Below are 16,738 nucleotides of genomic sequence, written 5' to 3' on the forward strand. Positions count from 1 at the left end.
ACCGTCTTCGTAAACGTTTAGAAAATGGTGGTACGCTTTAAATTGATGTTTTATTTTCATTAGTTGCAAACAGACCGGCATAATTGTGTCGACTGGCGAGTCATCTCTCGTCAGTTGATAATCTTCTGGACGCCATGTCACTTACCATCATGTTCAGTGGAGTCACTGTGTCATATAAAAGTATAGGTAGATTTCTCAGGTGAAATTAAAGCATAGAAATAGGAAGAGGGACCTGATACCCTGTATCTAGCCTGGAATAACGCTAGGCAGACAAAGAGAGTTCGTTGCTCGGCTCTTTTATCCAGTGGCAGCGATGATAGGCTGTGGTGTGATCCAACTGCACCTGATGGTAAGTAGAATGGGGTCCAATAGAATGTCGACTCACGAGAGATTATTACCCTTCGATAGTCGACACCAGTATCCAGCCTGTTGGAACTGGATATACACAGGCTGATCCCAGAAGTGACATACTTACGTGGTACACTATGGCGGGTTTTAATACCTTGTGTACGGTGGTTCTCTATCTGGGCGGATATAAAATATATCCTACCACCAGCAAATGCGTGAGGAATGCGCTGTCATCGACTGATGCCTCTTTCTTCACAAACTTTGGCATTTTAGCCAGACATTCATTCTATTAGACATAATAAGACTGAACATCTCATGTCTCAGGATGGCGAGCGCAGTGGATTACCAAACAATACTTTGTAAATCAAGTTGTTGGATGGTGGTTCTACCGTTTATGGGCGGTCGTATCGTTTACCATCAGGCGAGCTCGTCTCGTCATTTAAACAAAAAAAAATACCCACCAACTTCAAAGGATCGATCTATAACCAATGTTAAACAATTACGAATAAGGTGTTAATTCGTATGTTTAATGTGATGCGTCGGTATAGACCTTCAAATTAGATAGTATTGTATATATATGTATACGTGTATATAAACTCTGACTAATTGTTATTGCGATTACACCATAGAATGATTCATCTATTGTCGAAGTCAAGTGTATAACAATTAGTTTCATGTACAGTCGGAGACGAAAGTAGTTAAACAAATACATATTAACTACAATAGTTTTTTTTTTATCTGAAATAAAGTACTTACCTTTGAAATTTATTCTAGTGAAAGAAAAACAATCGTTATTACAGAAAAAAAATTAAAGGCGATTTTAAATTTGTTCATTTACTTTTGTTGCTGACTGTACACAAGTATTGTAATTGTAAGATCGTGTTTTTTATTACGTTAAGTACTTATATGATTTTGATAAATTTCCGGAAGATGAAATAACATAGACTTAATACATACAACTGACGATTGACTAATATTGCCACTTGTTTTTTATAATTGGTAATTTATGTTTATGTAAATTGTTATCCACTTTTTATTGTCCCATAGGCGTGGAACAGACGTGTCCATCATTGGTACAACTGGGATCACACAAAAAGATCCCACATTACCCCAAAAACGGGGCAAATTGACTAGAGGGTATGTTCAGGAGGAAAAAAAACAAGGAATGCCATGTCATGTGAACCCTTAGTAACACAATTCTATTCACAAATCGAATAACTCGATATCTGGAGGTTAACCATGTTTATCTAAACAGTTAAATTGAGTAGGTTGAATAACTAATTAATGTAATGTATATGTAACGAATTGTTGAAGTATTTTTTTACTTAAACACGATTTGGTTCTAATATAAACTGATTACTAAGGCAACTAAGAAATTGCCATGAAAGTTTCTTGCCTCAAATAATTGGAATGTAAAATGCATTGAAATACTTTGTTACAAAAGAAACATTTAAAAACACTTTAGTATGAGATGGAATAGTGAATTTTAAATACATACATATTGTTGTTGATAAACATGAAATTAATGATAAACCTAATTAACCTCCAGATGATATTAACAAATAAACACCTTAACAGCCGCAGTAAAATTTCGCGTGCAGTCACGTTCGCCTTGCCCATTTTGAATGATTTTGGACATTGTCTCCGAGTATGAAGGCATGATATTTCACAACGTAACTTTACGGCCCCGTTCCACTTTCACGCATGCGCACAATAACATAAACAAGTGTTTTTTTTTATTATTATTTTTCAACACTTGCCCCAGTGTTTCCAGATTTTTTGTGTTGACGGTACGAGATATCCTTTCTTATAGTAGTTAGAGTTATGTATCTCTGTACTATGATTGCCGTTCTTTATATTTCGTGAAAAGATTCTTCAATCAATCCCTGTGGTTATTCTTAAGCGCCCACTGGGAAAGGGTACCTTTTTTCAAAAGGTAATCCGAGGCACTAAAATATCGCTTTAGTTACCATCTAGCGGCCAATTTAACAGAAAACAAAAACTAAGACAAACATAACTAAACCTAATAGGGAAGCCGATAGGAATCGAGGTGTATGGACGCTTCGCCACTATAAGGGCCCAATTTTATTGACTACCTTTCTAGCGGTTATTGTTATCCTTTTTTCGGGGATGAAATGTTGAATCATAAATTTTAATTCTAAAAGCCTATCAATGAAATTAATTCACCTATAAACAAACAAACGTTAAACTAAAAGCACGTTTAGATTTTATCGTTATTAGCTACCTTTCTATCGATTTCTGTTATACATTTTTCGGTGATGACATGTTCAATAAGCTATTCTCTAAAAAGTTCTCTATTTAAAATTAAATCACTTACAAACAAACATACAAACAAAAAGCACGTTAAGGTTTTATAGTAATAATTTTGGACTTAAGAAAAAGTCTTTCTTAGCCGAAGGTAGATAATTTATAGTATTTTGGATATTATTTTTTGTTGCAAATTATATTTATGTTGTTTTTCATACAGAATTTACATTGAACTCGTATACTCACAATAAGTGGAACAGGGTCCATTATACTTAATAAGAAACTAAAGAATTTCATAAAGCTTTTTTAAACGAAAAATTTAACAGCATGTGTTTGATTTAACGCGACACCAAACCAAGGTCTAAACGAGAACTATATTAATTAAACTATTACTTTATCGATATCGATAGCAATCTATTCTATAGTACTTTTAGACACCTTGAATTTCAGTAGTTAGCAGCAAAAAACAACACTATCACGTGGCAATAAAGTGATTTTTTGTATAATGAGTATTTTTATCGCATCTGTTTCCTTTTTCAGCGAATCTCGACCTATGCCTTGTTTAGCGTTTCAGTTCAGCTCCGAACTTACCTATCCTCACTAACATTGCATTGTGTTCATTTGAAATATGTCCTTATTTTATAAACGTTAAAACACTTTTTGCTACATTGAGGCTACTAACACTTTTCGATTTTTGTCTCTTTCTATTTCAACCCAAAAAAAGAGACAAATCTGTAACAGAACATTAAGTAACTTCAGCTTTGAAACGTTTATAAATGAGGCAATAATTTAATTTCTTTTAAATTATTCACATTACATATTATTTACTTTCATTCATACCATATTTACTATAACATTGCAGCCGCTATGAAATGTCACAAGACCTACTCGACAAGCAAGTTGAGATACTGGAGCGAAGGTACGGCGGTCTTCGGGCGAGAAGGGCCGCTGTCACGATACAGCGAGCGTTCAGACGCAGACAGCTTCTGAAGAAGTTCAGCGCGATCACTGCTATGGCGAAGGCGGCTGATTCGAACGCGCGACGGCTGCAGGACGGGCCGGATCACGGGCAACTAGTCAACGGTGAGGATGAGATCCTACTAATCTATCTTGGTAATATTATACAATTTGAGAAGATGTTTGGATGTTTGTTAGAAGTTAACACAGGAGTTGCTGAACGAAATTGCATGAAATTTGGTCTGCTGATAACACCTAATTTTAAAATAAAATTTAGATACTGCTGAGAGGGCACTGGATGATTTGTAGGCTGTATTAGGACGTGTTCTGACAAATTGCGTTCTTGCCTCAGCCTGAAAAAAGGTTAAGATAATTTTGACGATAATCAAGAGTATGCAAGCTTGTACCGTTAGTTTAATTGAAGCAACAAGTCCAGAGACCTTATTTTTATGACAGTGTAAACTTGTAACACGGCCGTGTTACGTTCCTTTCGTATAATTATCGTGGAATTATATTCTCTATGCCTATTTCCATTGTCTTAAACACGACGCGGTGACTTACGTGCGTGTTATACACTTTCAAAATAACATGTCGTAGAGAGAATAACACCCCAGTGTCATTATTTGTCATCCTAATACAAAATCATAGTTCCATAGACTAAACTAACCGACATACCTTCATCATTACGTCAATGGTTCCAGGTACAGATATATACGCCAACACGTTACTCCAGAAGAGTCCAGGGAGCGCGGAAAAGGTCTTGGCTCTGACGCGACCGATGCGGTCTATGTCCCTGAGAGAGCGCCACGAGAATGACATGAGGTATGGGTTTTCATCATCGTCATCATTTCAGCCGGGAATCGTCCACTGCTGGACATAAGCCTCCCCCATTGAGTGCCATAGGGACCGCATCTGGGCCGCCCTCGTCCATCAGACTCCGGCAACCCTCACCAGGTTTTACCGTCTTATGTATAGGTTTTACCCTGGCCCCATTTAGGTTGTATACTGAATACTTTACCCTGGCCTTCCTGGGATGGATACCCGAACTGAGAAAATAATAACGAATGAAAGCATTAAATTAGATTTAGGTTATAATCTTGCGGAGTTAGTGACCCAATGCCTGAATGTTTGATGGTTTCTTTTTCAATATACTGCTTGCTATTATGAGAGTTATATATTTTTTTAAGTTATAACAAAATTTACTTTAACATTGAGAAATGAACAAAAATAGAAATAATTCTCTTTCTTTTACTCTCATTATCTTATTAAAAGAAAGGTCAACGCGGTATGACATTTTTTTTTTATCTTTCCTTTCCTTCCACCAGGGTCAGCTTCTCTATCTTCTCTCTTTTCACACGGAAATTGAATGATAACACTGATCAACTCCATATGTATTACAAATAATACTTAACAATTATAAAAAAAAACAATTTTGCTATTTACTTGCAGCAACCACATGCAATGCGAGAGCCAGAGCGAGGTGGAAGCGATGGTGGCGCGGGTCCAGCAGTCCGCGCACCAGATACACATGATCGCGACGGAGATGCCGCATCTGCACCGCGCTGATGCCGACAGCGGGGTACGTAGGAATCTATATATAAATAAATAATATCAGTCTTGTATTATAGGCTGTCTGGATACTGGGCACGGGCCTCCTCTACTACTGACAGGGATTAGGTCTTAGTCCACCACGCTGGCCTAGTGCGGATTGGTAGACTTCATATGGGTAGTTTACATCTTTATTCACATACACTTTTTTTTTGTTTATAGAGAACATTCCTAGTAGCTATGCAGGTTTCCTCACGATATTTTCCTTCACCGTTAAAGCAAACGATAATTCACAAAGAATATACACATCATATTAGAAACGTCAGACGCGTGTGCCCTTGATGTTTGAACCTGCGGACATTCCTCTCGGCAGTCCGTTCCACACCCAACTACACTACCCACCATATTAGCAATAAAGAGTACTAAAAAACAGAATGCCTTGTAAAAGAATTAAGTTCGCCTATTCTAGACTCTGTATTATCACTCCACATAGATACACTTGCGTATAAAATTTCGCGAACGACATCTAATCGTTTATTTAAACATACCGTAATTACAAACACATTGACGTCACGTCTTATCAGTTGCCAGAGTTATGTCGGCCGAGAGCCACGTCTCGTCTCGCGAGATAACGTGATCACAATGTGCAGATTAAAAAGTAATAATTTGCTACGGCGAGTGGTGAAATATAAAAAAGTTTCGAACTGTGTAAGGAGGTTGAGGTTATGGCGATTTGGCGGGAAATGTGATGTGTGTGATGATTTATATAAACTAATATGTTTTTGTTTGTGATAGATGTTTTGACCGTTAATAACGTTAAATTCAAAATTCAGAGACTAAAGATTGGTTAGGTTATGTTTTTTTTTAATTGAGAACCAATTTTGAAGTCCTTGGTGATAAGAAGGGATTTAATTTAGTCTTACAATATACTAATATCGTGATTAGAGGAAGGACAAGTTAAAAATTGACCGAGGATTTTCGATTTGCGTGCAAAAAATAATCCGGTGACATTAGATTGTATGTCATGTCTAATGTTAGCAAATCTATACTAATATATAAAGCTGAAGAGTTTCTTTGTTTGAACGCGCTAATCTCATGAATTATAAAACCGATTTTGAATTTTTTATCGCGAATATGAAGCTGCATTAATCCTGAGTGCTATAGGCTACTTTTAATCCTGGGTAAATATAAAGCGGAACTTTCATCCAGCAAAATCAGCAGCACCGACCGACTGCCTTAGTGGCGTACTTGTACTGCATGCGCGGTACGGCAGCGCACTGAGGTCCTGGGTTCGAATCCCAGGTCGGGCAGTGATACTTGGGTTTTTCTGCTCAGTACCAACCCGGAGTCTGAAATTTGTGCCCGATGTGGCGATAGGCTCGCCCCCTATCACATCATGGGACAGAACACACTTGGCGAAAAATGGGTGCCCTGGTTGCGCATCTGCATACCCCTTAGGTGATAGATGCGTGATGAGTGTAGTGCCGCAAGCAAAAGCTAGTCTATTATAAAATACGCAAGTCAATTCACTTCCTATATAATCGATCTTGTCTCCAAAAATTCTCGAAGTATTTTATCTTATCATGTAATAAAATGTACGTTCATTGTGTTTGTTATGACTGTGCTTCTAATATACTAATAGGCTTGCTATTAAAGAGATAATATTTATCTTAGGATTTGGCAAATTTCGTAACGAAGATAGCATATTTTTGTTGATCGCGTCAGTAGTAGATTTAGATATTATGCAATTAATTCCAATTCATGATATTCATAGTAGAAACAATTTTGAAATTATAGGTCAAGTATTATGTAGAATGGCAATAGCAATATCCGAACATGCTATGAAACAAAGTCCTCCGCCGCGTCTAAACGTGATAAACTCAAAAATTACCAAACGTATTTCGATGAAATTTGGTATGGAGTTTGATTCCCTGGGTAGTACATAGGCTATTTATCGTGTGAAAATTATAGCGAGACAGTTACCTCGGATAAACTTTGACGTAGGCAGAACCGCGTGCGTAAGCTAGTTATAATATAAATTATTTGTCAGCAATTAAGTAGTAAGGAAGAAGGATGTATAATGAGGGATTGTTTTTTTATCTATATAATTATCTTATTGACTGTTCTATGCCTACTTGTATTTCTACCTCTTTTTAATTTCAATGTCATTACTCGGATGCACTCTTGTGTTTATTGTCATTATGTTTAATTTCTTTATCCAAATTTAAGAAATTGAATACAATCGCCTGCATAATTTGTATCGAATAGGTCAACTCCACCAACCAACTATGAACTCTTTAGAAGTTCAAACAGGCCGACATAATTGTATCGATTGGCGAAGGATACCTCTTGTCAGTCGACAGTTTCTGGACTCTACTCCACTTATCATAATGTACCAAAAAAAAAGTAAAAAAATATATATCTAAGTATATAATTTGACAGATGGTATTGCTGAGGGAGTTTCTTGTGCCGCATCTTCTTCACGGCGATTAAACGCTCCTAAGCGATGGTAGATTCATAACGAATCAAAAAATCTTTTGAAAAAACATTTAGGTACAAAAAATTGAAGTTGAGGCCAGGGTTTCGCCGCGCCCGTATAAAAAAATCGTGGTTGGTCGTATGTTTTTATCTACAACCTATATATTGATTTATGTGTTATTGCAGGTGTGCAGCTGTTCCGTGAGCGGCTCGGTGACGAACATATCGACGTCCTCCTCACACAATGAATCTCTACACAACCATCAGATGATGAACAACACCGGTAAGTGATGAACTATTTAAACATACGTTTGTTAGCCAAAGGTAAGAGATGAACTATTTTTTTTAAATATGACCCTACATTTGTTAGCCTTACAAGGGATGGCTTATACAAATACACCGGCCTTCGAGTGAGTGCTTTGGACGCTCGCAACTCTTGAAAATTAAGCGACTTACTGGTGATAGGTCACTTATATGTAAGAGTCCGCTTGGGTACCATCGCAATGTCTATTTCTGCCGCTAAACAGCAGTGTGTAGTCACTGTTGTGTTCCGGTTTGGAGGACATTGTAGCCAGTGAAACTACTGAACACAATAAGACTTAACTTCTCATGTCTCAGGATGGCGAGCGCAGTGAAATACCGAACAATACTTTGTAATTCAATTTGTTGGATGGGTCTTCTGTTTATGGGCGGTCGTATCGCTTACCTTCAGGCGAACGGCAAGCTTGTCGCGTCATTCAAAGCAATAAAAAAAAAGGACTAATTAACTCAATAAAAATTACATACACAGCCGTTATATAGTTCTATTCTGATTCACTATGATAATGTTATCTTATCATTCATTAATGATAATGTAAAAAATGTTCAGTATACAAATAAATTGCCACAAGAGTGATGGTGCCATGATAGTATTTTAAATTGTGACTGTTTTGTAAAAACAAGAGATAATATGACAATATTTTATAGTACTGCAACGGGTAAGTTTAAGTATGTATTAATAAAAAAATAATTATCAAGCAAATATAGATCGTATTGGGGAATGATATAACCATTCCGTGTTGCAAGTGATTTGGAATGCAATTTTGATATTTGATAAGATGTGTTTATATTATGTGTGTCTACAGTATGTTTGATAAAAAAATGATGCAATTGTAATAACAGCCAAGTGCGAAAATAAAAAATTAAAAAAATCGATATTTTAAAAATATTGAAGAAGTTAATTTTGTTATCACATCGATATATTTTATACGACTAGCGCGTTTAGGTCCTGGGTTCGAATCCCGGGTAGGAACAAAAACAATTGTGACTGGGCTTTTTCATCTAAAAAAATACTCAGGCGCAGGTCGTAGTCAGGAAATTGGCGGTGTGATACCACATTGCTAAAATAATAAATCAGCCAAAACATAACTGTAAGCATATCTTACAATCTTCTTTCTTATTGGTCCATTTCCATGAAGGATCTGATTGTTTTTTTTTTTAAATCGGCCATTAATTATACAGTTCTAAATTCAAATTATTTCACTCTAAGTTTTAAAATTGGCCGTTATGTAGTTCTAAATTCAAATTATATTATTCCAGGTCCTATTTACGGCAACCTGCTGTCGTCTGGTGGTAAGCCGCTGTCCTCCCCCACGGCGCGGCAACAGCAACAGCTGGCGGCGATACAAGCGGCAAACGCCAGGCGGTTGCCACCTGAAGTACCCAAACGTACCAGCAGTATTACTCTCAAGTATGTTACCTTAGTTTTCTTATTTGTTTGATAGCATCGATATATATGTACTACGTACTAGATTTGGAGTTTCGAACATTCACTCTGTTCAACTGACTTGAACTGCAATGCATTCAAACTGACTTTAGTTTGGTCAATATTGACAGCTTGTGGTTTTGTACGGAGTGGCGCTTATGATATAAGAACTCGAGGCTAACCGTAAATCTGGATGGGATAAAAACTATTAGTCAAATAAGTAAAATTACTTATTGTTCAAGTGAATGAATAGTTTATAACAGTGACGTTTTGGTTGCCATTTTAGTTCAGATTTTGGACAAATAGTTTATACGGACGTTCGTGTCTATAGAATACACGTCAATGTTTGATAGTAAATAGGAATGTAGTTGGGGGTGATTTAGGTTTGTATTTATAAGTAGATTAAAGTAATAAAATTTGTGTCTTTTTATTTTATTTTAAATAACACATTGAGCTTTTTTTTAATTTGTCATAGTGACTACACTAATTTTGGTATTAAACACAGTAAATCAAATATAATGACAAAAATAATGTTACTGGATGATCGTGAGTTATACTGACAGGGCCTGTCGTGTTTCCAGTCGGATACAAAATATCTGATACCACGAAGTATCAATAAATCAATTTAAAATATATTACAAACGAATGAAATTAAACCTTGCTCCATTTTAACAGTGCCGAAAGTCCCGTGTCGCTCCGTCGTGCGGAGTGCGGTGCGGTGGTGCGCGGAGGCTCCATGTCGTCGGTGCAGTCGTCGTCCTCGTCATCATCACAGGAGCATCGTCATCACTACCACCAGCCTTACCAGCCTAGGGCTCCTGTAAGTGACTACCGATAAATTTTTCTGTAAGGTGAAGGACCTTAGTATCGGACCCTTAGGGGCCGTTCTAGTATTACGTAACGCAATTTTTGAAGAATATACGCTGTACGCCCCCGCCCACCCCCAAAAAAATTACATATACATAACATCACGCATTTATCCCCAAAGGGGTATGCAGAGGCGCAACTAGGGCACCCACTTTTCGCCAAGTAGTTTCGTCCCATGATGTGATAGGGGGCGAGCCTATCGCCATATCGAGCACAAATTCCAGACTCTGGGCTGATACTGAGCAGAAAAACCCAAATATCACTTTGCCCAACCCGGGATTCGAACCCAGGACCTCAGAGCGCTATTGTACCGGGCATGCAATACAACTACGCCACCGAGGCAGTCAAAAAATTATGTAACTCTAAAATTACATTTTTTTTTCGCAAAGTACCGGAAAATCGCTAAACATCCTTTGTTATTGTTTTAAAATAAAAAATTCAATGTTACATAACGCGTTGTACGAGAACCCCCTCCCGCCCCAGTAACGCATCGTAACGTTTTACAAGACCCCTCCCCTCCCCCCCCCCCAAATTGCGTTACGTCATACTTGAACGGCCCCTTACGATAGAGATCAATTATTATAATTAATTATTAGGTCTTTTTATAAAGCTATAAAATAAGCTTACGTTAATGTTCTATCTGTGTCCCAAAGTTCATTTATATCCGTTTAATGGTTTCTGTATTCTTTGGTCCTTCATCTTCAATTATAATTTATTTTGTACATTACTTCTTTATAAAATACACTGCATTTTCTACTTTATTTATACCTAATTAATGTCTAATGGTGACGGAATGTGTCTATTATATATGTACATTTATAAAACATCTCTATGAACGTGGATGCAATTGTATTATATTCAAAAATGAACGACAATTGGACCGAAATCAGATCCAATAATGCATGAATAAGAATTATTAATTTTAATTAACCACTTTTATTAAATCATTTTAATGTCTTGACCCCAAAAATCGCACCATTGCGCCCCTATTATCAGCATATTTAAACCATATTTACCCTGTGATAAACATTGACTTTAATTATCCATATCCTTAAATAAAACCTCACAAGTCCTAGATCGAAACGAATATAGTTTTCGATATTATAAATCAATAAACAAAGAAGGTTGACGTGACTATATAATTTTAATATTCAGGTAATCTATTTTGGCACACCTGATTTATATGTATTTATTGTATAAACAAATTTGTCATTAAAAAAGGAGTGTTAATGCGATAAACATACGGGCGCAATTTGTATATAACACAAATCACGTTGGTCTAACGGCACTGGTGCCGCGCAGGAGGCGCACTCGCACGGCGAGCAATTCACGCACGCGCACGCGCATGCGCACGCCGCGCACGTGCGCGCCTCCTCCGCCTCGGGCGCCATATACGACGCCGACCGGTACGCGGTGTGGAAGCGGCAGGACGCGCCGCCGTACTACGAGGCGCCGGCGCTGGCCCCTCTGGCCCCACTGGGGTCCATGGCGCTGGGACACGCACACGCCGCGCCCTGCTGCCGACCCCAGCACGACCACCAACAGCACCAACCGCTCAAGGTTCACGCACCATTTCAAAACACTACACACCCTGCATTTTTGTTCTAAAATTCAAACTAATTTTGCACTTTTAAATTATGATTATGTATGGAATGTCACCCCTTGATACATATTTCAGTACCTCCCAAATAAATACTTCTAAATGATTTATATATAAATAAAATTACGTTATAATTTGTAAATTTTAATGACAAAATGTACCATACTCTTGTACTCTGTACATACTAGCACATTATGTACTTACATTCAAATGTATTTTACATCACTTTCAGGTATCAGAAACGGTGCGCAAGCGCCAATATCGCGTCGGCTTGAACCTATTCAACAAGAAGCCAGAGCGCGGTGTGGCGTATCTCATCGCTCGCGGGTTTCTCGAAAACTCGCCGCGTGGTGTAGCCAGATTCCTGATCACTCGGAAGGGACTCAGCAAGCAAATGATCGGAGAGTACCTCGGTAATCTCCAGAACCCGTTCAACATGGCCGTTTTGGAGTGAGTGTTTGTGTGTTTTTTATAACAAATTCGACAGTTAAATTAAGTAAATTATTGCTGAGGTGCTGAATGCTACCAGGACAGAATTTTTGTGTGTAATTCATGTAATTTTTAACATAAAAAGGATTATAATGATCGGGACAACACATTTTAAAACCACGATAGTGCGTAATTACATTTTTTATTCGTCCAAATGAACTTTCAAACCTACAATAACGGAGTAAATATAAAAAAAAAATAATATCGTTTTTATTTTGAAATATGAAAACGTCAGATATTTATATAACAAATTATTGACCACAATTTTCATATTCTCACCAACAGATGCTTCGTAAACGAACTCGATCTGTCCGGCATGGCTGTGGATGTGGCCCTCCGTCGATACCAGGCCCACTTCCGACTCCCAGGCGAGGCGCAGAAGATCGAGCGACTGGTGGAAGCGTTTGCGAGGCGGTACTGCGTCTGCAACACCGACTTCGTTCAGAGGCTACGGACTCAGGATACTGTAAATATCAATACAATTATCGAAAATTTTTTGTGTGATATCGATATGATATCATTATCGATTAGTTAACAGTACAGAGATATCGATATGATTGTCGATGAGTAAAAAAATATGTAATATCGATAAGATGTAGTTATTAATTGATGTGTGAAATTTGCCTGCGAACTACGGCAAATTGTACACAAAAGTTTTGGATAGTGCAAATTACCTATCTGCCTACACCATTTTTAGAATGTCCTATTTAATTTTGTAAATGTGAGTGTATTGTGATAAACTATTATTTAAAATCTATTTCTCTATTCGATGCTATATTATATGTATCGATAATTATGCAACTATAAGTAACGATAACCTTACTCTTCCAGATCTTCGTGCTAGCGTTCGCGATAATAATGCTGAACACGGACCTGCACACGCCCAACCTGAAGCCCGAGGCGCGCATGTCGCTCGACGACTTCGTGCGCAACCTGCGCGGCATCGACGACTGCGGCGACATCGACCGCGACATGCTCGCCGGCATCTACGACCGGGTCAAGGCCAGCGAGTTCAGACCCGGCAGTGACCATGTTACGCAGGTGAGGTTTACTGTTTTTTTTTATTTTTTTTCTTTTTTTTTTATTGGCACCCTACAGTCATGTACACTTATAAGAACCTAGGTTGCTTATACTAATATAAATCTAATGATATTGACCTCTAGTGCCGAAAAGAAGTTAATGTTAATTACAATACTTGTAATTTCCGTGAACAACATAAAAATATTTTTTGAGGATATAAAAAAAATAACTTTTGAGAGAGGTGTTTAACAAATGTTGTAACACGACGGTGTTGTATTAAATTAAGTAAAGTTTTTAGAAAAAAAATACTGACTGAAACGAGCAATTTGCTCGTCTGATAGCACAATGCTCGTCAATTCTGAGAAGATTGATGATTTATTAATTGGCTCTATGTATGTACAAACTAGAATAATACAGACTGCATTCTTGTACCTTAAGTTTTCGGCAATTTCGCAAATATAAACACATCATTCAAAATGTGATATGATTACAATATAAATGTGACGAAAACTATTTTGTAACACTATAATAGAAAAATAGATATCTTTTTCCGGATTAGTAAACGAAATATTAAAATGATTATAATTCGTTGCTGAAATAGGTATTAACCCTATCACATTTCGTTTTTCAAGGTGATGAAAGTCCAAGCCACGATCGTGGGCAAGAAGCCGCACCTGGCGCTCCCTCACCGGCGGCTCGTCTGCTACTGCCGTCTGTACGAGATCCCCGATATACACAAGAAGGAACGGCCTGGCGTACATCAGAGAGAGGTATTGCACTGATTACAAAAAATACTTACATATGTGTCTTATTATGTCCCGTGTAACTACTGGACATAATAAGATTTAACTTCTCATGTCTCAGGATGGCGAGCGCAGTGGAATTCCAAACAATACTTTGTAATTCAAAGTCGATGGTGTTTCTATTGTTTATGAGCGGTCGTATAGCTTACCACCAGGCGAACTGTCAGTTCGTCTTGTCATTCAAAGTAAAAAAAAAGAAAAAAAATACATTCATTTTTTATATATTATTCAGTAAATATTCTTTACTATATATAACTAAATTATAAGCATGGTTGGATGTTTATATATTTGAAAATACTTTTAAGGACGTTTAAATATCGGCAATTGATTGTAACAGCAACTTTATTTCAAATTACATCAATGTTATAAAGATATTCTGCAAATTACATGCTTCATTATCTCGCAAGATATCGATAAAGATAGTACTCATTCGACTAAGGTGATCGATATTTGGAATTCTCTAACTGAAAAATAAAGAACAACATAACAGTAGTTATTCGATTAAAGTAATCGATATTTGAAATCGTCTAACATAGATAATATTCTATCGATAAAAATCCAACTTATCTCATCCCAGGTGTTCCTATTCAACGATCTGCTGGTGATAACGAAGATCTTCAGCAAGAAGAAATCGTCGGTGACGTACACGTTCCGTCAATCGTTCCCGCTGTGCGGCATGCTGGTCAACCTGTTTTCCGTGCCGCGTGAGTATGAACTGGAAAATAGACATTTTTATCTGATATGTGCGGTTGAATTTTTATTTTAATAATATATTAAAATAGTCTCTATTAAACAATTTTTATGATAATTACCAAAACTATCAATACTTATTGTAACTGTTTGTAACATCGATAAGGCCAACCGATAATCGATAAATAATCTTTCATATACGATTATAAAATGACTAATCTTTTGATACTTTTGAAGATTATCGATATTCGAATAGTAATCATCGATATAAATGACCTTTTGTGTCCTCACAGATTACCCATTCGGTATTCGGCTATCGCGGCGCGTGGACGGCCGCCGCCTCGCCACCTTCAACGCGCGCAACGAACACGACCGCTGCAAGTTCGCCGAGGACCTGCGCGAGAGCATCGCCGAGATGGACGAGATGGAGGCGATGAGGATCGAGGCTGAGCTGAATAGGGGCAAGGGGAGGAACGCACCGGCCTCCTCCAGGAATGGTAATCTATACTATTATATAAAGCTGAAGAGTTTGTTTGTTTGTTTGTTTGTTTGAACGCGCTAATCTCAGGAACTACCGGTCCAAACTGAAAAATTCTTTTTGCGTTGGATAGCCCTTTGTTCGTGGAGTGCTATAGGCTATATATCATCACGCTATACCCAATAGGAGCGGGGCAGTAATGGCTAATCTCAGGAACTACCGGTCCAAACTCAAAAATTCTTTTTGCGTTGGATAGCCCTTTGTTCGTGGAGAGCTATAGGCTATATATCATCACGCTATATTCAATAGGAGCGGAGCAGTAATGGCTAATCTCAGGAACTACCGATTCGAACTGAAAAATATTTTTGTGTTGAATAGCCCTTTGTTTGTGGAGTGCTCTAAGTTATATATCATCACGCTATGACCAATAGGAGCGGAGCAGTAATGGCTAATCTCAGGAACTACCGGTTTCAACTGAAAAATTCGTTTTGTGTTGGATAGCCCTTTATTTTTGGACCGCTATAAGCTATATATCATCACGCTATGACCAATAGGAGCGGAGCAGTAATGGCTAATCTCAGGAACTACCGGTTTGAACTGAAAAATCTTTTTGTGTTGGATAGCCCTTTGTTCCTGGAGTGCTATAGGCTATATATCATCATGCTATAACCAATAGGAGCGGAGCAGTAATGAAACATGTTGCAAAAACGGGTAAAATTATGAGTTTTGAGAGCTTCCGTTGCCTACGCTGCGTAAACGGTTAAAGTTATGCAACAATGATGTATGACGGGATTGTTTCACTTAAAAAGTTCTAAATAATATAACAAAGTCCCCCGCTGCATCTGTCTGCCTTAACGTGTTAAACTCAAAACTACCTAACGTATTAAGATGAAATTTGGTATGGAGACAGTTTGAGACCCTGGGAAGAACATAGGCTCCCGGGAAACTACTATTTTTATAACGGAAAACTTTAGCCTGAAAAACTTTATAACGCGGGCGGAGCCGCGAGCAAAAGCTAGTGAAGTTATATATGGATAATTGATATTTGGGCTAAGTATAGTAAGATAAGGCTAAGGTTCGGAATGATTTATGAATTTTGGATTAAGGATTTCGATGTTTAGCTGTCCGCATACATTTATTGCGTCCATAACGACTCTTTATTGAAATGACGAGTATTTTTGAGAAATTCTTTGCTAGAATATTATTCTATACTGTTGCGATGATGTGTGAAGAATGTATATTTTTTTCTTTAAAAATACTTTTTTTTTACAGTAATGGAAAACCGCGACAGTGGCGTGGCCGATGTTGAGATCGATCATCAACAGTGTATGGACCACGTTCACATGCATGGGTATGTCACCATAACGATTTTACTTTTTAAATTTATCGATATGTATCAATTATTGAAGTGCACGGGTATGTCGCCATATCGATTACTTTTAAAATTT

The 16,738-nt window shown here is 37.6% G+C and overlaps 1 protein-coding gene across 1 annotated transcript in view; it reads left to right on the top strand.

Annotated features, from left to right (window-relative positions):
- LOC115456051 (IQ motif and SEC7 domain-containing protein 2) overlaps positions 1-16,738 on the top strand; it is a 226,513-nt gene that overhangs the window by 203,176 nt on the left and 6,599 nt on the right. The window contains 15 exon segments of the mRNA XM_030184911.2: positions 1,396-1,485; positions 3,479-3,699; positions 4,275-4,395; positions 5,023-5,152; positions 7,786-7,882; positions 9,178-9,328; positions 10,019-10,163; positions 11,513-11,770; positions 12,043-12,260; positions 12,585-12,765; positions 13,131-13,340; positions 13,952-14,089; positions 14,700-14,826; positions 15,106-15,309; positions 16,563-16,641. Coding sequence (XP_030040771.2) covers positions 1,396-1,485; positions 3,479-3,699; positions 4,275-4,395; positions 5,023-5,152; positions 7,786-7,882; positions 9,178-9,328; positions 10,019-10,163; positions 11,513-11,770; positions 12,043-12,260; positions 12,585-12,765; positions 13,131-13,340; positions 13,952-14,089; positions 14,700-14,826; positions 15,106-15,309; positions 16,563-16,641 — 2,370 coding nt within the window.

This window comes from Manduca sexta, chromosome 3 (assembly GCF_014839805.1).
Source record: "Manduca sexta isolate Smith_Timp_Sample1 chromosome 3, JHU_Msex_v1.0, whole genome shotgun sequence".
In the NCBI taxonomy this organism is placed as follows: domain Eukaryota; kingdom Metazoa; phylum Arthropoda; class Insecta; order Lepidoptera; family Sphingidae; genus Manduca; species Manduca sexta.